Genomic DNA, 23,531 nt, shown 5'->3' on the forward strand with positions numbered 1-23,531 from the left:
AGTAATGTATTTATCACTGAAAAAATAGAAATTACGAAGAAAAAAATCCTGAAATGTAAATTACATATCCCTGCTTGATACCCAATATGATCCAGATAAAAATTCTATCATAAAATGAACCAAAATGTGAATAAATTCATCACAATTCATAACTACTTGAAATGACCCCAAGACCTCAAAACCCTCAAACTGTTAAACTTTCGATGTCCATACTACCAAATGATTCCCCCTTGAAAAACAAGTTTTCTGTATAAATCATGTCAAGAATAAATCATGCCAAGGTAAGTGAAAATAGCCGAATAAAGCTACAAACTCTGCCACAGATATGGACTTTAATTTCAACATCCACTAGAAAAGATGTCCAATACTGTTGCAAACATTATTTTGTGATTCTGAGCTCTGCATGGATCTAAAATGATTTGTCAATCCTGATGAACTCAATGATTTAACCCTCTCACCCACTAAAACCCTGCAGATCTGGATACAAATGTAAACCAATTGTTATTATTTTGGGGGAAGAAAAACCTGTAGCCTCCAATGGAGCATGCTAGGCATGTGACTTGATAAAAAACAAAATGAAGAAAAGAAAAGAAAAGAAACACAAAAACTGTTCTCTACACATCAATTATCTGCGAGTCTCTGTTCCGTCCAAGCCGCGGGGTGATGCTGATACCCCTTCTCAGTTGCCGTCATACGTCATACGCCTTGGCATGCCCGTTCATTTTCTCGTGCTCCGACATGACCTGTCCGTCAACGAGGTCGGAGGCAACCATCGGCAGCAAGTCTTTCTTGCTCATCTTGTTGTGCTCATACTTAGCCTGCAACAGGAAATCATACAACCAAAATGGGGGTGAGATTTACAAAATTGAGCTTATATCAATTTCTCTACTCTGCATAATCCCCCAAATACTCCTTTCTTTAATAATTCTTTGAAAGAAAAACATAACAGAAATATTATCATCATCACTGTCAGTGTAACTCTGGCTCTTTCTATTTCTCTGTTACAATCTGTATTCCATCATTATTTCCAGTTCTCTCACAGCTTCTACTAATAATGATTTTCCCTTCACCACTGTTATCATGACTGTTATTTCATTATCAGCACTTTTACAATACGCATCATCAGTATTACTGAAAACCACACATTAATAATCTCCCACCCTCTAATATCATTAATGTAATAATTGTAGCCATTGGGCAAAGACTATGTCTTACACAGCTCTAGTCATCTTAAAGTTACACATTTGGTCCTGCTCCTGCATAAGTTAATTGACCTCAACTATTTCACATGTTCACTCTTCTGTAGGGAATTTGTGGAATAGATAACGCTAACGAATTTTTCTTGTTAACATTGGTATTGCATATGTTTGTATCATAGCCATAGTAAAATACCATTGGGTAAAGCGGGAACACAAGAAATGTAATTGTGTGTGCTGCTACAGGACACAATTCTGGCCTATGAGTCAAAAAAAGGGGTGGGGCAGCAGATTTTTAAGAGGTATAATAGAAGGCATGCATTTCAGTTGAAGAGGTCACCTACCAAATTGTAGCACGTGACCCCGAGCAGCGCTGTCATCATGCCGATGACGTTGAGGGGAGTGACCGGATTGCGCAGCATCACCAGTGAGATGAGGACGACAAAGATGCGCTTGGAGGCATTGGCAATGGAGTAGCTGAGTGGAGTGACCAGGTTGAGGACGCTGAACGCAAAGATGTTCTGCGAGAAGTTGAGGAAGCCACTCGAGGAGAGCAGGGTCAACGTGTACGGCCAGCTGACCGTCTGGAGCTGTGATTGGGAATGGGATTAATGACAAGAGAGTACTATGAGGCAATATCCTAGTATGAACAAAGGGAATGACCAGAAAGCTGTGTTTTACTTTGCCAGACCTTTAAAGGTTCTGTTTACCATTGGGAGCAGTGATTTTAAAAATGTTCGAGATATCACATTTTATGCATATGTGTATTCAAAAGTCAGTTGTGTCACAAAACATCCTACCATATAAACATTTCAAGATAAAGCCTAAAATATATTAAGGAGATATCACTATTTTTCTCAATAAAGCATAACTGTAGACGGTTTAGTCTAGAAACATTTTGAGTATACCTATTGTTCACATTTTGTATATTTAACAATACTTAACATTGACTATACTGATTCAATTTTTTACATTAGTTGTTTCTATCCCTAACTAACATTTTAGAACTATTTTGAAGTACTAAAGCTGGGCTTTTGTTTCATCTGCAAATGGAAAATAATGCCTTTAATATCATACATTGCCGAGATTGAAAGAAACTGCAAAATTATCTCCTCCCTTTATTTGTTCCGGTATACAATGCTCTTCAAACTGAAAGCTGAGCTGTTGATTATCACTTCTTCTTCTGTGTGGCCTCTCATTTTCATCTGATTGTACCAAACTCATGCTCTGTTTGTTATGCTTTGGTCTTTTCTTGCTTTACTTTATTAGATTCATCTTGTTTCTACTCATTTCGTAAGCCAAAGGATTGACCTAGTGTTATGCAGCAGTGTTATGCATAATATGCTGGTAACGTCCAAACTATACAAAGGTGACCCAGTCCTCTACATCTCAGCCCATGTGTTAGAACAAGCCATTTCCTTTCCTTTCCCCCCTCCCCTTAGTCCACTTCTTTGCACCACAAACTGCCCATAACAGTGTCCCATAGTTGCACATCCCATGCTGGTCCTAGGCTGGTCCAGTCCTCACCATTTTCCTATCCACGATGATCCTGCGGAAGTCGAGGAAGACCCAGATGGGTAGCAGCATTAGTGAACCGAGCTGTCCCAGCATCAGCAGTAGCCGTAGATGGTGGATCTTCAGGTCAGAAAGGGCCTGTTGAATGTACAGCAAAGGAGGTGGGGGAAGGAAGGGCAGTAAACATTTATAACCCACATTTTTCAAAGCGGTTTACAGTCTACATGATGGTTTCAATGTTAAGAGATCCCGCCATCAATGAATGGATAGTAAATAACAAACAAACAAACAAACAAACATAAATGATGAAATGTTGATGTAGGGCAATTTGTCAATCAGTTGCAACGAAAAAACATCTTGACGGAAGAATTTCACTAATTGAGTAACAGTGAAATGATTATTAAACTTGAAAAAATACAGCCTGTAAGAATATAGATTGTACATGAATTTAAATAAATAATTAATTAATGCTGACAAATAAAGGTTAAATGAATAAGGAAATTAAATTGGGTGGCCGGGCAATTACACTTCAGACTAGGTTCTTCAGAATCCCTTGAAATGTTTCTTGCTATCATGGTATGAAAAGACATTCCCTGCTAGGCATAACATACTACCAAGAACATTTTCTCAATGTACTGGTACTTTACATATGCTGAGCACCTTCTTTGGTGAAGACAGAAAAGAAGATAAAGAGAGAGGCCATCTCTTAAACCCTAGAGTTCAACAAAACAAAATGCAAAGCATCTAAAGATTCGCCTTAATTAAAGAATAATGATGGTAAGAGTTATCAACATGTGCATGCTTCGGCACAGCCATTTTAACTGTGAAATACACACACACACACACACACAGAGACAAACAAACAAACACATGTGAGACTTGATACAAAAACACATTTCTAGCACACACAACACACACAGAGATATGCACACGTGAGATTTGAGACTGAGACGTGGTGCGAAAACCCATTTCTAATGGTCACAAAAGAGTAGTTAGTCAGCCAACATTGGTGGCATGGGGGGGGGGGTGGAAGATTATATTCCCATATAACCACCAGCATTTAATAAGCATTATACATTGTATGTGAGGTATGTACATGTAAAGAACATATGTCTCTCCACAGATGTGCATGCACACACAATGGAACGTGTTACGTTTCACCCTAAACTAATCAAAATCACAAAGTACTAGCAGTCTGTAACAGCATATTACAAGGTATTGATTCTGTAACAGGTGTGGCAAACTTAGAGTTTACTTGACAAACAACCCTACATATTGGCAAATTGTGGTAATTGCCAATAGCACATTGTACACTAAGCCTTCATTGTGATTATTTGATTACAACTTCAATAAAGAGAGATGAATTGCTCCCAATAAAGACAGCATATCTCATACTATGTAAACACATGCACCCACACACACACCCACACACACATAAATTGTTTTCCACTTCCCTGATGGAAACAAAGCTGTAAATCAACTGCGCTTCAGCAAAATCAGACTTATGTTATAAGCTAGAGAAGCACTTTGAGAGCGAAGACCTCTGCCAAGCAACTCATTTCCACCACTCATCTTGTTCTTCCATAGAGCTCAGTGATTTTCACCCATACGCATACTTGCTGAAGTCATCGGATTTTCCAATGTGTGTCTAGCTAGCACGAATTCTAAAACCTGCAAAAACATCTTCACAACTTTCTCTGCACATTGTGAATGGGTTGATTATTGCGCAACGCAAATCCAACAACCAGCGAATATATGTTTTTGTGCCTCTTAGCGTAAAAAAATCAATCATGGGAAAATAGTGATGCTTACAGTAGAAGCCTTTTGTTACATCATCAACTTCTAGCTGTGTGGTGTGCCTCGCCCTAGCAGAAACTAGAGCACAAACAGTACTTTAGTGTGTGTATAAAAACCTGAAAATTGAACTCCAAATGTCATTACCCCTACCTGCCAAAATATCAAAAATCCTTCATAAAATCCACAAAAATTCCAGCATCACTACCAATAATGAATTATCTGTTCCCTTGTGTCATTCTTTAACCTTTCCTGTAAGTTTCATCCAAATCTGTTCACAATTTTCTGAGTTATTTTGTACAAAGACAAACAAACCAACCAACAAACCAACGGCGATGAAAACATAACCTCCTCCCTTGGCAGAGGTAACAAATTATCGCATTTCACGCATGTGCAATTGCCTAACACACCATTCGAAAGGGTCATTGGAATGACCACTGTGGTTACATTTTTAACCAATTGATTGCAAATTGAAACTCTCTTTAATACGTATCTTCTGGAGTTTTGTGCAAGTGATATTTATCATACGTTGGTTTGTCAACTGTCAGACATTTGCATGGCCATAACCTGTTAAACACTTGAAAGAGTTTGATAGCAAAATGGGTTAAATGTCATCTTTAAGCATTTAGGGCCGAATTCACGAAGGTGGTACAAATGAAACCATGGTTTAAACCATGGACAAAAACTATGGAGCGCCAAGTGTCGCACGGAATATTTCGTTACGCAATTGGTCATTTCGTCGACAAAAATGACCGTTTCGTTAACGAAATTATCATTTCGTGGACGAAATGTTCATTTAGTTACAAAATGTTGTCATTTTGTTACAAAATAATCATTTCATTGACAAAATGACTGATTTCGTAACGAAATATTCCATGCGACACTTGGCGCTCCATGGTTTTTGTCCATGGTTGAAACCATGGTTTCATTTGTACCACCTTCGTGAATTCGGGCCTTAAAGTCCATTATTATATAATGCAAAATAAACCTTTCCAGTGATACCCTGCTTTCTCAAGTCCTGTTACTATATTTCTTCTTTGGGCCACCCAAATCTTAAATGCAAAGATTATAGTGGCTCTATGGGCCACCAGCAAAAAGAAAAGTTAAATGTCGAGCCCTGTTGTACATGTAGGTAATAGACATCACTTGTAAATATTGGCAGGTGAGAAGGTCTGATAAAGTTGAATCATGGTTGTTAGAGAAGTGATGATTTTAGCCAGCTGAATTCAGGTCAGATGACTCCAACCCAACAGTTTGCAACTAATGTATCCTGAATGATTCACATCTGTGAAATGGAACTCTTTGTAACTTTCATAACAATAGTACCCCTTCTAGCCTGTACACTGTAAGGTCAAAGAACAATCATTGAAACTGTTGAGTGAACACAGGATCTATTTGTGGGGTGTGGTCGCAGATAGCAGCATTTCAGTTTTATTCATGAATGAATTGGATGTCGATTACAATGTAGATTAAAGCATTGTACACCACAAGCATTAAAGCCGGATTACATACAGTACGAGTACACTTTTGTAGTCTGCCTCCGTCTACCTGCACTCTGCATCATACATGTAACATAACTTTGGGCTAGCTACTAGCTATGGATTTGTACATTGGTGGCACTATCCGTACCTGCACAATTCCATGAGAGGCAGATCATTATCTTGGAGAACGTTTACTATAAACTCTCTCTACTTCAAGGGCCAGGTTTCGGGTGGAGCTGAAACAAAAAGAGTCCTTGATTTTCATCACCAGTGGTGTGCAGAATCAAATGTCAATCATCTCCACTCCCTGATCAAGTCAGCCCACTCCAGATATGTCATATCATACAGAAACTGTATATGGCACATATACCACATACCATATACCATATGCCATATACCATATACCATATACTATAAACAGCTGCACAGTGATATGCAAATTAAGAATCATGCATGATTCATTGGCATATCATGACTTGTAAGACAATCTGCAAATAATGGTTAAAAATTGCAATCAAGACCACTGCAATAAAATCATGAAGTATTAAAGGGATGGTACAACTTTGGTTTAGATGGGGTTGCAGGTTTTCAACTTTATGTGTGTGTGTGTTTGTGTGTGTTTGTGAGATAATGAGAAACCTCAATGAAATATGAAAGAACATGCAATTCTTAAAAGAGGAAATCACACTTTATTTGATAAAAATTGGTCCTGAAATGGCCGAGATATCAAAAAAAGCTATCCTAATAAAATGCGAAATGCCACAAATTTTATTAGGATCTCTTTGTTTTACCTTGTTTTTGGATATCTCGGTCATATCAAAACCGATTTTCATCACATAAACTTTCAAATCCCTTTAGTATATATGCTCTTTAACATTTTACAGAGTGGTTTCTAAATATCTCGCCAAACACAAATGCTGAATCCTCACCTCAACCAATACTATACCATCCCTTTAACTCTTTTGACAAAGGAGAGAACTTGGCTAAACTTGGAACCAATGAACACAGTAATGTTGATAATTTTGTGAATATTAGTCAACCCATGAAATCTATTTTCCTGACCACACTTTGGGTTGACCTTTCACCCCTTTCCTCCTTGTAATGCATGACTGTATGTTCTAATACATTATACTCACCTTCTTGGAATACACATTTTGCAGGGCAAAAGTTATCGTAGATGCTAAGGCCGCCAGGAGACCGAACGTGTCGAAGGAGAGCTCCGTCAGAGTGGCAATCATCACACCAATGATGATGGGGAATAATGACAGGTAGATCTGAGACCAACACAGGGTGGGTAACAAAAAGCAAACAAACAAAAACAAAACATGGTAACATTTCTGATAACGAACGAAACCAAAAACTACAACAATCATATACACTTCTTCATCAAATGAGATTATAAACTACAGAATGAAGGGGGAAAATACATTTACACAATGTAAACAATATATTCACACGTTGAATGTCAGAAAGAGGCTTTCAACTTTTTCAACTGAAGGAGGTGTTAACAAGATGACCCTCAACAATTTTAGCTAGCCACATGTGTACATCATACATAATATCGTAGCCAAAGTCTACCTACAGTTGACCTTGGTCAAAGGCCTTCTTGCTGTACAATTACAATTACCACCACACATCATTACAGCTGTATGTTCCAGTGAATAATTTTCAAACATATATTTGTTTACCAAGTTCAGCTGATGAATAATCTTTCAAGTGGTATCCTGTACACTTCTATGGAAGAAAACTTCTATACAAAAGATAGTTTGTGAAGCAGGGGTATGAAATATGCACAGCAAATTGCGATGTGACACCAGGAAAATCATTCCCTGTATACATTGTACTAACACATAAAATACACTGGAGATACAGATGTACAATTTGTTGAATGCACTTTGTCACTTCCTTTTGCACTGTACTGTAAGTGCACAATAGCTGTCAAGTTAGAATGTGAGTGCTTTTAACATGTGATTGCAATACAAGATTTTAGTTTACATTAGCTCATTCAACCTCCCAAGGTTTGCTGATTTTCTGTGAGAAGGAATTCACACACAAATGATTTTGAACTTTTCAAATGCTATTTGCGTTACATTGGAACAGAAGTGTACTAAAAAATCTCTTTGTGCTACTTCGGTCAAATGGAACCACAGAAAACTACTAACCGAACGTGCAATCTGGAAATAATATGCAAGCATCCTCAAAAAAAAAAAAAAAAAAAAAAAAAAATCCAACTGACTACTGACTTCACATCCATTCAGATGAAATAGGCCAGAGGAAACACTGCAACCTGCAATGTACCTGTTCAAATACTGTATACGCCATATATTTCGCGAGTCTAAATTTTCGTGAATCAGGAATTCCCGACGATTTCGCGAGTGGTTAAATTTGCGATTGTGGAGTCCTGTAGTGAACGGAGAAATGTACACGCATACGTCTCATCCACATCAGGATCAGCCAATATTTTCGCGTGTCTTTGATTTCGCGAATACAACATTGTAGCACCCGACTCGCGAAATTCACAAAAATAAAAACCTCGTGAAATATTCGCTGTATACAGTATACATGTGCCGTACTTTTCCAACTTTCTCAGGTAACTATCAGTATCAAATATACTGAACTATATCTTTTTATTCTAAACCTTATACTTTGAATATAAATGGTATATGATCATGTTACACACATTCTTGTTGAAATCTACCTGTATCAAATCATACAATAAATACGAATTGTACTCATATTTGACCAGTATGTGCTGATTTAAGTGCCTGCACGTTTTGCCACTTTGGATGAATCATCAGCAATACAGTTAAAGGGATAATCTACTATTTGCAGATGAAACAAAAACCCATCATTAGTGCTTCAAAATAGTTCTAAAATGTGAGTTAGGGATAGAAACAACCAATGTAAAAATTTGAACCAGTATAATCGATGTTAAGTATTTTTAGATTACAAAATGTGAACAATAGATATAATAAAAATGTTTCCAGACTAAACAGTCTACAGTTACGGTTTAATGAGAAAAATAGTAATATCTCCTTATATTTTAGGCTTTATTGCAAAAAATTTATATGGTAGGATGTTTTGTGATACAACTGACCTACATATATGCATCAAAAGTGATATCTTGAAAATTTTCTAAATCACTGCTCCCAAAGGTAAACAGGACCTTTAAATGTATCCAATAGCTGTATAGACAAATCTGTCAAAATGCATGAAATTATGGGTGCATGTCACAAGACTGACACCCACGAGTCACACAGCTCACAAGTGTACAGCCCATGAGTTATACACCTCACAAGTCATACAGCCCATTAGTTCGACACTAAGCTAACAAGGCCCACAAGACCGTGTTGTATCTGTCGAACTCGTGGGCTGTTTTTACCTAGTGTCAAACTCATGGGCTATATTTGCCTAGTGTCGAACTCATGGGCTGTATGACTCGTGAGCTGTATGACTCATGGACCTGTTTTCAATGTCGAACTCGTGGGCTGTATGACTTGTGGGTGTCGGTCTAGTGGGATGACCCCAAAATTACACCCCCCTTGATCTCTCCCTCAACCTACGTTCTTGCATTCCCTTCACAAACCATCCATCAACAACTTTTTAGCCCCAGAAGATTCAACAACCGATTGCTATACTTTGCAAACTCTGAGTCTACTACCACGGTCTCAAGATCACCAGCATTCTTTCTAAATTTCTCTTAAATTGTAAAGTGCTTACTTCCTACTTTATCTCTGTTCTTTCCTACTCCTTCTTCTGTCCTCATTTTAACAGTGGAATGTGTAGCTCTCCATGAAAGTTTTTTCAATTAATCTCAAATCTTGTCTAAATGGGTTTTATAAAGGTAAGCATAAATTACAGCACAGCATTCTTATACAGTATTGCATACGTGGCTCGTTTTATCGTGCCAGGAAGAGGAAACGTACACACTCATCATGCATCTTGGGCAAACGTGCATTTACACCCAGATAAGATTTGTACACAGTACATTGCACCCAAGCCAAATACAATGTGGATGTGACATAAATGATAATGAGTGAGCTATGAATGGATGTCAGCTGTGAGTACAAAGAGAGAGACCATACACTTCGGCCGATATTCACGAGGGTGGTTTACATGTAATCAAAACCATGGTCTAAATTTAGTCCATGGACTAAAACGTGTCAAAAACACGCATCTTACACACGCAAACCGTGGGTTATCATTGGGCGTCTATTGGCGTCACTTGCATTTACGCAGAAGAAATTTATGGAACTGGAAACCATTGACTATAAAATTTAAATCACCTTTGTGAATATGGGCCAGAATGTCGACAAATTAGCATTTTGATAATCAAAGACATAGCTCTCACCTTTCTGGTTTGTTTCTCCCCAAGCACAATTCTGGATAATACGACTGTGAATATAGGCATTGTTGCTTTGACTGCATAAAGAAAAGGAAAGGAAACAAAAATACAATTAAAATACAACAAGCCTATCTTGTAATTATCTAGGTTGCACATTGGGCATACACCTTAGGATGAGCCCTGAGTGACTTTAGTGTAAAAGGGGAATGAGTCTCATCATACAACACAAAATCTTGGGGTAAAAAAATGGTATTAATAGAGTGTAGCTTTAATATGCTGTAGTTACAGGTAGTTGCAGATCCAAATGTAGTTTTGCTATATGCTGCATGGGTGGGGGGGGGGGGGGATTTAGATTGTAAGCATACCAGGTATTGTACCGGGACAACAACTTTGACAAAACACAACTTGATGAGCATACACCGGTATGCCAGGAAAAGGATTTTATCATCAGTACTGAAATCAGGGTTTTTCCCACATTCCAGACTTTTCAGTTGATACATGTAGCTAACTTCCTGAAAGATCAGCAGAAAACCCATTAATGGAAAAAAAAACAGCAACAGAAAACAAAGAACTTATGTATAGGGAATTTCATTTCTAATTTTTGTTTAATACTGTGAACATGCTCATATCTAACTGGTGAAAACTCTGTTTCTAGTCATGTGACTTCTCCAATTTGAGGGCACACAAGTTTGAGAATTCACGGTGCTACATACAATGTGTACATCCTACAGTACAAAAGCGCTTGCTTGATTGCCTGGGGCAAGCGAAAATCAAAGCCAGGTAATTGTTTTGGAACAAAGACCAAAAAAAAAAAAAAAAATGCTTGCTCGAATAGGGCAAGTAAAAAGTTTTGAAGCTAACATTTTTCCCCCCTTCACACTCAAGTCAACTACAGTACTGTACACAAAAGCCTTAAGATTATGACTGTTTAGAAATGCAATGCACTTTAATTTCATTTTAGCACTGTAACACTTATGTGGAAAAAGTCCCAATGCAAGATAAGTTTGTTACTCCAATGTGTTTAAGCACACAAACCCACAAAAAATGTGCTGTGTATTCTAGAAAATTATTATGTTTGACTTGACTTCCAAGTGATCTTCTATAAATTTTCCTATATATTATATTGAACTTCCTTTCGATGATGTAGGCAAGTAAAATTCATGTTTGGGCAATAGTTCTACAACAATTTGAAAACCTGCTTGCCTGACTAGGCAAGTGATAAAAAAATAGTTATGTAGTGTAGCACCCTGTGGATCATGCAACAGGTTAACTGTCATTTATTTCCTGCACCTGTTCGAGGATCTGCTGGTCATACCAATGAGGTTCTAGAGAATGGAGTCACAACTGTCTTACTTCCTTTGAACCATGTTCGAAGCCGCTGCTCTAAAATATTTGAAGTATGTGTCAAACAGGATCTGCCGCGCAGATATGAAGATAATTGACTCGTGTCTCATTGCATAATCACCAGCCACTTTCAAAGGAAGATATATCTTTGTGATGGTAATTACTTTTCGCTATCCCTTCTTATAAAAGGTAGGTAGTACTGACACGAGGATGCGCGAATAGAAATTGAGCAAAAAATGCTGGAATAAAGATGAAAATTACTCGACTGGGCATTCTCGGGCACTTCTCTGATATATCTATCAATAAACAATCATACTTGAAGATTATTCTATATTAGTTTCATCTGTGGAAATTAAGCGGGAAAGTGATAAAACCAGCTTTCCAGGATGGTATAGTTTTAAATATTTTCACATGATACAGCTCTGATTTACACTTTTGCACAAATTTCTGGAAGGAATTGACTTTTGTTTTACATGCTTTATCAGTAAGTGAAATTTCATTTCATTTAATAAATAGATAAGCGAAATATGGCCAACATTATGATAACGTTCAAAATTAATCTTCAGATTGCTCAGCAAGACGGCGGCTTGGAACATCGATCATCAAAGGCACAAGTGCACCTGTAGAATTCTTTTGTACATCAATAGAAATCTGACAACTGTTTGAATAATTACAGCCAGTTGGAACTCTACTTGTATGTTTAAGACCTCCTTGGTCATACTGAAAAAAGGCGTTATGTGCAGGACTTACAGTGTACCACAAAACCTGACAGTTTTGATAGCATGCAAACTTGCACCAGGTATAACCCACAATGCAAATAACAAAGGTTTTGTGAAATTTGGGTTTGCATTTTTGGCAAATATTTTAAATGGGCTTTGTACCAATAATTTCAGGAATCATAATTTTAGCAATGTACAATAGGAGGAAGTCTGATGTGGATTATTAGTTTGATCCTGTAAAAGTACTCCTCTTTATCTTTTTTCTTCCACCCCAATCAAATGCAGTATTTTGCAATTGTTTCAGAACATAAAGTAAAAATTACACAAGATGACACACATGTATACGGTATGGCTAATGTTAACAGTGCCATGAGCACTATACAAGTACTTCAGTTCAGTAAGAATGTAACAGATACAAAATTAATGGTAATAATCACATTATCAGAATGAAATCCACACTTGTTTTGTTTTGTTTTTTGGATGCACTCATCCTGTCTGCTTAATTGTACTTTATTATTCAGTAGCTCACTGGCAAAATTCAGGAATGACAGTCAGTGGATATGAGCCTGACAACTGACATGAAAATCAATAATTACAATGTTCTCCATCATACAGACCAATAAAATAAAACTGACGAGATGATTCTGGCCACTGCACAGAGAATGCGATGTGAAGGCAAGGAGAAAAATGCTGGACAACAACGATATATTCACCCATAACTACACGCAGCCGCTGTGAAACTACACGCAGCCGCTGTGAAGCGACAGCGGCTGCACCTCTATTCCTTCGCAGACGTTGTCATTTTTCAGTGTGGTTGTGCGACTCCTTTATGAATATCTTTATTAATCATGGAAAACTAAAATACAAGGCATTATCGTAATCTATGATAATCATTCAATAAAAGAAACAGTCTCAAGTTCTTTAGGGTTGCTAACACAGCAATATTGCTAGTTACAATATTGCCACACCATTGCCACTACCATGTACATGTCCCCCCACTGTACCAGTCATGTCATGTTAAACTCAGCTCTAGATGCCAAGGTCACACAGAGCAGAGCAGCTGCCATGAGATTTTTTAGAACATCACATCAGTAGTGCCCGAGGGAGCAAAGTGACCAAGCAGAGGGATACGCGGTACATTTGTAGCATTGGATGGGATGTCCCGCTCCCATGGACACAGTAAGGTCCATAAGAACCTCTAGCCTTTTAAAGCTACATTGCATAATCTCATGCACACTTACTATGTACCAGTAACGGTATTTACTTTTATGCCACTTTGGCTGTCTATTCTCATCTTCACTTAAAAAACAAAACAAAGCAAAATGAAACAAAACAAAACAAAACAAAACAAAACTGAAAATATGACTTTTTTGTAGAATCTTGGAAATAAATGTTTTGGGTGGTGGTTGTTGTTGGGTTTTTTTTTTTGAGGTGTGAGAAAAAGCTTAACAGGCATGCAACTGCGAGAAAGACCCCTGATACAATCAACAGCTTTAATCGGTAAGGTGTGCTGGTATATCCACATTAGACTTTGACTGAAAGATTGGTATGTAATTTACGAAGTATATACTTTTTCATGCCACTTCTGCGTATCATCAGCTGATAAGCAAGCAAAAAACAAAGCTTTTCTTACAGTGAGTGCAATTTTCTGGTGCCACTACAATAGGCTGACAAAAGATGTGACCACCCCCCCCCCCCAAAATGTAGGGAGATTTTTTTTTTTTTTCATATTAGTCACTTTGTGATTTCATGCATATAAATTTTATTTTTCAAAAAGAACAAAAAAAAAAAATGAAAGGGGGCGCACGTGCACCCGGTGCACGCACCCTTTGATTTTTTCTTGTATCTTTTATAGAAATAAAGAAAACAAAATCAAAGGGGGTCTGCGCCCGGTGTGCCCCCTTGGCCATGCATCCGCCACTGTACTACACAGATATGTCAAACGGAGACTAGGTCTGGCGTCACGGAATCCCCTCCTACATTGTTGTAGGACAAATTGTAGAATGTTCAAATGTCTACGGAGGAGGGCCGTAAAAGTTTAAAAAATGATTAAAAAAATCGCCAACTAGGAGGTCTGGTATAGCTAATTCACATCGTAGATCGTTGGCTCGCCAACGCATACGAAGCATTGGTGGGGTATTCTGCAATTAAGCCAAAAACTCCTCCGATCATAGATTTTTCTGTCTAATCTAGACTAGAATGTTTAGTCTCCTAACCAGTAACGTTTACCAACTACATTAATAGTAAAAGCAAGCTGCCCATAGCCATAATTTGACCATAATGTCGTCCAAAATTCAACCGCCCGCTACAGTGCAAACTTTTGGTTAGAAACCTGGCTTTTATAGCTAACGTTACATGTATTGCAAGCGGTCAAAGGTCGAATCTTGGTGTGAGTTTTTTATGTAAAATGTGTGACACTTGTCTTGGCTGTTGTTTCGTCTGCCTTAACATGAACTCACCTGTGTGTGCGAATGACACAGACACTTTTAATATACTAAACTCTGCAGAAACCGAAGAAAAGAACTTCCCAAATGCAAGGGGCAGCACCAATATGTAAAACTGTCTTCTGTCTATAATTTCAAGTGCTGGAACGTTCCAAAGTCTTAGAATGGGCTCCAAAAGTATGGCCACGGCAAGCATGTGCGTCATAGACACAGTCGTTGGGTACGGGAATTCCTTGAATAAATGCTTGTTAATCACATTTTGGCCGAGGCTGCTGCAATACCACATCAAGCAGAGGAAACACAGCCGGGCCCCTTCCCTGTAAGCATCCTTTCCAAAAGCCGCCGGCGCCATGCTCGTACTCGTGGATGTCCACAGCACAACTGCAACTAGTTATGCACAACAAGCTGCGTTGCACTCGGTTCTGACTCCGCACTGTTAGGCGAAGCCTGAAAAAAGAACGACCGCCTTCACTCGTTTAATATCATCAACGATGTCGTACGCCGGTTGGAAGTCTGTCTCCACTCCAGTATTTGTTGACGACATATGGTTCACGTAATTCACCACGATATTTGTGGTAACCAATGGACAACTACGCAAATACGGATCCGACCGTGAATCCATTTTCCCGTTCATCCCGCATCTTGTTTGTTGAGTTGGCAGGTCAATCAGGTACGTGGCAAAGCAAAAGCTATACATAAAACGTGTTCCCCTCCCCCGCCGGCCGCGCCGCACGCTTACGATGTATGGGCCATGGGGAGGAATGTCGAATGCGGAAAATCAACTTGCGACACGCATATGGAGCGCCATTTGCCAAATAATTCCGAAACTGAGTTTATCGCCGATTTTAATGTGTTTGAATAGGCCTATCAGTCGATAAACTCAGTTTTTCGAGAGAAACTCTGTTTATTGAATGAAAAACTAAGTTTTTATCAACATAAACATAGCTTTTCACTTGATAAGCAGAGTTTTTTGCTTGATTTTTGGATATTCGTAGTAAGTCTGACAGGTACCGGTATTGAAAGTATGTCGTTATGATAGCATTATTTATTATGATTTTTTTTTATCTTTTATTTTTTTTAGGGAGAACAGATATGGATTACGTATGTTTTCTCGGTTATAAGTGACCAGGAATTCCGCACATATGACGGTCATAGCAGATTGAGTGCGCGGGGATAATCTTGTGTCGTTCTGTCGGGAGGTATGAAGCGTCTAATAGCAATTTTAGGGATAGATCCGGCTCTCTAAGAGATTGAGTACTTAGTATTTGATTTGAGTTTTGATATCTGTGGTTATAATAGGATTTTTTTTTTCCGTGTAGTGAAAATGATAGCTGATTTGGCTGACTCCCCCGATATTTTTGAGCAGTTGATTTAAAGTTTTGTGTGGGGGATTTGTATAGTTTATTGTTTTTCTCTTTTTTTTTTTGGTAAAAATGTTACCAATAATTGTTAGCTGATAGTAAAGTAAAAGGAAGATAAGCATATTGTTACTTTATGTAGCGTTTGAGTATTTGATTTGAAATTTGTAAGAGTTATTATTATTGTCAATGGGGCACATGTATGTTAAATGTATACATATCTACAACCTGCACAGGTCTATTTGTATCTTTTGATACTCTAAATCAAGTGTTTTTATTGTCTGCTGTAATTATACGTGTAATTAGTTGCTTATGGAATACTGTAGTATTAAAGAGAATTGTATTTGTAGTATATGAATATGTAATAGGACTCAATTTTTTTGATAGACTGTTTGATGTGAATGATTATTGTGTCGTATTGATTTGTTTCGTTTGTATATTATTTACATCAAGAACACGCAATTCAGCCTCTGGGCTGCTTTGTATTTTCCTTTTGCATAAGATAAATCAATATCTATCTATCTGTATATCTATGTATCTATCTTTATGAAAAGGGTTTCTTGATAAACCTATTTTTGTGCTAGATAAACTATGAGTTTATCTCTTTATAAACAGTATTCCGATACTGAGTTTATTGCCGATAAAATGTGTTTGAATAGACTTATAAGTCGATAAACTCAGTTTTTCGATAGAAACTCTGTTTATCGAGTGTAAAACTAAGTTTATCACAATAAATATAGCTTTTTACTTGATAAGCGAATTTTTTCACTTGATATGGACAGAGTTTCTTGATAAACCTAGTTTTGTGCTAGATAAACTGATGAGTTTATCGCTTTATAGACAGAATTACTTGATAAACTAAGTTTTTTTTCGCTCCATACACAGAATTTTCGCTAAACTGAGTTTATCAAAAAACTAGGTTTAACGATAAACTCTGTTTATCAAGTGAAAAAACCCCCAAAGTTTATCGATAATCATGGCCATTTCAGTTTTGGCGAAAGGGGGCGCTTGTAAAGAAATATACTTGCAGGATTAGGACGTGGAGCTCAGCATGCACTATAACTAGCCGCAGACTTGCAACTTCAGTAGTACGCATTACCAGCTAGAAGTCGCGATGGCAAACATCCCACGTGAAAACTCTCAAGGTTTTGGATCTGGCAGCGCAATCCTCGATCCTGGCTGCCTACTTCCGATCTTCCGCAGCCCGATGGCAAAACAGCGAGCAAAATTGTCGTTGAGTGACGTCCGTTGCGTTATTCAACGGGCAGTGTTAAGTTGACAACTTACCACAATGCAACTATATGTATCAGTTTCGTATAACACCTGGAGCTGGTAGTTATGGCACATGATCAGTGGCAACACTAAGCTCATATCATCCAACACTGACAAGGCTTTAATATTTATTACTCTGATTATCGATAAACTTTTTAAACTTTAAACTTTTTATCAAGTTTTTCGAGAGAAACTGAGTTTATCGCGAAAAACTCAGTTTATATCAGTAGATAAAATAATCTTATCGAACAAAACCTAGTTTATCGCAACAAACTGAGTTTATCACTGATAAACTTGATAAAAAGTTTTTTTGAGAGAAACACTGTATATCGAGTGAAAAACTATGTTTATCACGATAAACTTAGGTTTTTGCTTGACAACTGCGTTTTTCAGTTGATAAACAAACTTTATCACCACCGGCGCTACGTTTTTAAAAATGGAGGGGGGGGGGGGTAGTTTATATTTTCTGGTGTCACTTCTGGGTTTCTTCAGCTGACAAGCAAAAAAACAAAACAAAACAAAACAAAGAAACCCCATTTTTGTTGCTACTTTCCCGGGTAAAAAAAAAAAAAAAAAAAAAAAAGTTTGGGACCCTAAGTGGTTAGAGTGACTCCATGTATTCCTATGTATTATCGAGACCCTTAACCCCCTCCTCCCCCCCCCCCCCCCCAGTCCGTCGGCTCTGTTTATCACTCGATAAACACAGTTTCTCTCCCTCGGAGAGAGAAAAAAAAATCATTTATCGACTTAAGTTTTAAACTTAAATTTTATGGTATTCGTGGAGTTCCTTTAGACTGGTTCAAAAGCTATTTGCAAAACCGAATGCAGTTTGTGGTTGTCAATGGGACCAAATCGCTTCCCACCCAAATTGATTGTGGAGTGCCTCAAGGCTCAGTGTTAGGCCCACTATTATTTCTTATCTATATCAATGATATCATCAGTGCTACATCATTGTTTACTTACTCACTGTTTGCTGATGATACAAGTCTTTTGTCCTCCCACAAGGATGTGTGCAGTTTAATATCTTCAGCAAATGATGAACTTAATAAACTTTATCGTTGGTTTTGTTGTAATAAATTGTCACTTAATCTTCAGAAGACACAATGTGTTATTTTCAGAACAAGGAATAAGAGGATACCTTTAAACACCCCTTCTCTCATTATTGGTGGACATCAGGTAGCTCCAAGCGAAAATGTATTATTCCTTCGTATTACTATAAATGAATTTCTGTCATGGAAGCAACACATTCTAAATGTATGTTCCAAAGCTTCTCGGGGAGTTGGTTTGATGCATAAGCTAAAATTTATTGTTCCTAAAAGTGTCTTGACTACACTGTATAATAGCATCATAATGCCTCACTTGATGTATTGTAATGTTGCTTGGGGTAATACTTATAACAGCCATCTTCATAACTTGTTTATTGTACAAAAAAAGAGCTATTAGGCTAATAACAAGCTCACACTTTACTAGGCCAAGTGCCCCCAGTTCTTACAGCTGCGTTGTTTACCTCTAAACGAGTTAGTGTCTTTTAACTCATTGGCATTCATGTACAAGCTTCACATGTCCAGTTCTCCCTCCTTATTTTTGGATTTGTTTGTCAAAAACTCAGTTGTTCATTCCCATAATACACGTCAGAAAAACCTTCTGCATCTATCTTATGTAGCTACCAGTATTGCCCTAAATTCTTTTTATGTGTCTTGCATAAAAGAATGGAACGTGTTACCCTCAGATGTTAAAGATAGTACCACTTTTTCCAGATTTAAAGTGTTGACTCGGAAGTATTTGCTTCATCGATATTCTCAGTCTCATTGATGCTGCTCCTTTTAAATTCTAGATACATGACTTCATCTCATCGCTTTCCATTTGAGTAACATAGTCTAAATGCCAATTATGTTTTGCTTTAAAATTCCATAGGTAGTGTGTGTGTGTGTGTGCACTTAGAATCCATCCATGTATGTTAAAGCCACTGTATAATTCTGGTTTATGGTAAAAATTAGAAACTCTTCTTTTGAAAGGGTTCTTACCTGTGGAGAAGTGAGGGTTCTGAGACCATACCACAAAGTTAAAAAAAAAAAAATTACTGCTCCCTCTTGTGGTCATATATCACTAGCCGATAAAATAAATTTTTAAATTGACTCGAAGGTGGGGGGGGGGGGGCAATAAATTTGGTGTCAATTTTTTGGGTCTCTGGGGTGTGGTTGCTGCGCTTCTTGAGGGATTCCACTAAAATTATTATGTGGCTTTAATATGTTTGTATATATTAATGAGTTGTTATATTACATGTCTTAACTTGCCTTTCAGGGGTCTTATTATACAAGCTTGCTTTTCTAACACCCCTCCACTTTACATCTATAATGCATCTACATGCATTGTCAATTTATATTCAAATATTCTGCAAATTGTTTTAATCGCATATATTCAACAATGTATTCCTTGTTACATATTATTGTTTTTATGTAAATTTTTGTATTGTGGAAACTTTGAATAAACTTGAAACTTGAAACTTGACCGATAAACTATTTTTTTTTTTCGGAGATAAACTCAGTTTATCGAAATTATTGGACAAATGGCGCGCCATATATCATACGCAACATCTCCGTCCATCCGATCGGATACTAGTAACGTGTACTACGTAGTATTAATTTTTATTCTTCCTCCATGGTGCCGACCGTGCTGATGCGGAAGAAAAGATAAACCATTCTATATTACAGATCTTGTGATTGTACTCATCCGAAAACGTGGAACTGAAAGGGTTCAGAGAATAAATCCTACCAGAAAACGAATAGAAAAATGTAATGTTTATATTTTGCACACAGACTTTAGTAGCCAGAAATACTATTATACATGTATAAGTTAAGAAGAATCTTTTCAAGCCAAGGGAAAGTCATTGGTGAAAATCTCGTCATAAATAATATTATAGAATGACCGTCACAGAAATACAAAGAAGTTTATGAAAATTTCAATAAAAGAGAATTGCTCTTTAAAGTAGTGATGTTGTTTAAGGACTTTAAAAGAACTTTCTCCAGTAATAACAGAAGGCATTGCGAAGCGATTGTAAGCCTGCACAAAAGTAGGCTTTATAATTTATGTATGATAAATGAAAATATGTTATAGGGCGTCTTTGAAGGATTCAGTGGATTAATTGAGTAGTTAAAATAAAATGATTATGAATCTTACAGATAAGTATGCTTTAGGGTATTTTTGACAGATTCATGGGATGCTTGGTACTCTCCAGACCTCTGGACATCGTCACCACGTATACGCCTCAGGCGCCAGGCGTCATTGGGCTTGTTAATTAACAACTTTATAGGCCCCGTCGCTTTCACAAGTGAAATTTCTAAATTCAATAGCTTTTTTTTTCAGTTTGTATTCCATTTCCAATTTCATCGTAAATTTCAATTACAGGGGCGGATCCAGGAATTCTGCAAAGGGGGGGGGGGGAGGCAACTAATATTTCTGGTGCCACTTCCGGGTTTCATTTCATTCTTTTCTTTTTATTTCTTTTGATTTTAACGAAAAATAAAGGGGGCGTGCGCCGGTTGGGCCCCCTCTGGATCCGCCACTGAATTATATGTTTGCTATAGGTATTTTATCCATTGAAGTCAACTTCACTTGCAGTCGTATCTTGCGGGCCTACTATCATCATTGTCTCAATCCCGCAGTTTTCAATCGCAGTAATGGGAAGATAGCAATTAGCACACCTCATAATCAAAATGTATAGCCATATCCATATTACGTCACAGAAACCTTCCATCAGTTGGGGGAAAATATAACAAAATGAAAGCTACTATACAAGTATTCCTGTAGGCTCTCTCCATCAGCATACGGTTACAAATTGCCTGTGACAGAAAGAGATGTGTCTGACTGATGAGGAGAGTCGGAAATGAGCCGCCCCGCCCACAATCTAATCAGTATACAGCCCCAAAGATAATCATGTAGATTACGTCGAAATCTTATTGGCATATCTCGTTATGAAATCCGTTAGATGTAACAAATATGAATGATCACCCCTTAAGTTTCACCTCCTAATCATGATGAATATCCAATCTATAATCATAATACCCATGCTAAATCATGCGGGCGTGATAGTAGATGGAGATTCGTACTATACAGAGTTCCTTATCCTAGACTCACTTTCTTCACTGCAGCTATAATAACAAAAGTTACAGTAATCATAAAAGGACCTTACATTGACAACGAAAAAGAAAGCAGAGACATTTAAAATAAGACATCTGCGGGCCTTTGACTCATCATTGGTCTACTAAAGAGCATGCAACTCCTCCAACCTCCTCCTTATTCTCCTCGGTTTTCATGATGATCTGCTCTGCCTGCTCCCGAGGTCTGCTCCTCTCCCTGCAGCCTTCCTCCTCGGCTCCTCCTCCTCCTCGTTCTCCCTTCTCCTCTCCTTTTCTTCTTCGCCTCATCCTTCCCTCTCCTCCCCTCCTGATCATCCTCCTCCTCTTCCTCCTTCTCCCCTCCTCCACATCTTCCTCTCCTCTTCATCCTCCTCCGATCCTCACTGATCGACAATCGTCGCAGCGCAACGTCAAGTCTGGCTGTCCTCTGTGGTATGGCGAGGTCAACAACCCACGTACCCGCGGGCGCGGCCTGCTTCGCTTGCGGGTGTTGCCCTGTAGCATGCACTTTACTACTCATACAAGTACAGTATTGAACTATATGAACTGTGGTGGATAGAGTGCGGTAGAGGAAGGTAGTTTCAGACGAAATGGCTGAAAATTTTACAATGACATCTTTGCGGGGATATTGTCAATAAGAGTGCGATCAAGGTAACGTTTTCATTTCCTTCAATCTTTCGATAACTCGCTTATTTAGTTGCATAGTTTGTTGGTGAAAAGCAATGTTCGGAGAATTCATTAATTTGTAGTCCCACACGCTGTATTTTTTGTTTGTAGACGCGTTTACGTGCAATGCAGATTTTTGAATGTTTGTGTGTGTGTGTGTGAGTGTGTGTGTGTGTGTGTATGACTCATCAATCATTACGAGATGTTGAGAATGTTGGTGGATATCTAACACCTTTATATGATTTTGCTGTTATTTTATATATGGTTGAAGTTATATCGTTGAGAAAAGTATTCGCCCTCAACCCTCCAACACAAGTTCCAACTTATTAAAGATGAAAAAATATTGAACTTGTGAAGATAAATTTACATTTTTTTTTTTGGTAGTAGGGGGCTCTAGTCTTGATCCTAGTCTGGAGTCTAGCTTGTTAGCTAACAGTGACACAGTCCGTGATAGGGCAAGAGTTTCATATGTATCCCCGCTATGCATTATGTAGGTCTATAACTTATAGGCCTACTAGTTATAGTATAAGTAACATGATTAAGACAAACTATGTTTAGTTGGCTTTGGGATTACACTGTAGGATTTAATATTTACTTAGAGTTTACTCAGTTTAGGATTAGGGTTAGGGTTAGAGTTAGGGTAACACATTGATCTCGGTGTCCCAAGGGTATTTCAAATGCGGACTTCAGAGGAAGCTCATACAATGAAGGTCTATATTATAGTGAGTGGGGGTACATATAAGATCTATGGAGCTCTTTGCCGTGACAGGTGGTAAAACTCTGTTTTGATATCTGCATCAGATCCAATTCTTACTAGCTTTTTTTTTTTCCTACTCTGTGTACAGACACTGCAGTTGCAGTAGTAGTCAGTACTGATGAAAATACCCATCTGTCTTACTCTTTGTGGCTGCACTATCTGTAACAATCGAGACAAGTTACCATGTGTAGTAGTCTTGTATAGAGGTTAGGCTTGTGCTCTGCTAGTCACTTTTAAAAAAAAAAAGCAAAAAATATAGACAATTTTGAAGGGCAAACTTCATTTATGTCAATCTTTATGTGAATGGTGTGCTTCTGTCATGATGTCAGCCCAGCTCCAAACACATTATGTCACTGTCATGTTTATTGATGGCATCAATAAACATATGATAGTGTCATAAATTCAGCTAGATTTAGGTGTGTTGCCTATACAGACAAGACCAATAACCCAATGTTGAAGATTTGTAGTGATTTGTACTTGAGCCGAGTGACTCATCTTGTCATG

The 23,531-nt window shown here is 37.9% G+C and overlaps 1 protein-coding gene across 1 annotated transcript; it reads right to left on the reverse strand.

Annotated features, from left to right (window-relative positions):
* Positions 1-689: 689 nt before the first annotated feature.
* LOC140237137 (solute carrier family 35 member E1-like) lies at positions 690-15,190 on the reverse strand. The gene is made up of 6 exons (XM_072317080.1): positions 14,854-15,190; positions 10,338-10,408; positions 7,123-7,260; positions 2,724-2,849; positions 1,541-1,786; positions 690-818 (listed from the first exon to the last, which is right to left on the reverse strand). Exons 1-6 carry the CDS (start codon positions 15,188-15,190, stop codon positions 690-692), a joined length of 1,047 nt encoding a protein of 348 aa, XP_072173181.1.
* Positions 15,191-23,531: the final 8,341 nt, after the last annotated feature.

Source organism: Diadema setosum, chromosome 13, assembly GCF_964275005.1.
Source record: "Diadema setosum chromosome 13, eeDiaSeto1, whole genome shotgun sequence".
Classification (NCBI taxonomy): domain Eukaryota; kingdom Metazoa; phylum Echinodermata; class Echinoidea; order Diadematoida; family Diadematidae; genus Diadema; species Diadema setosum.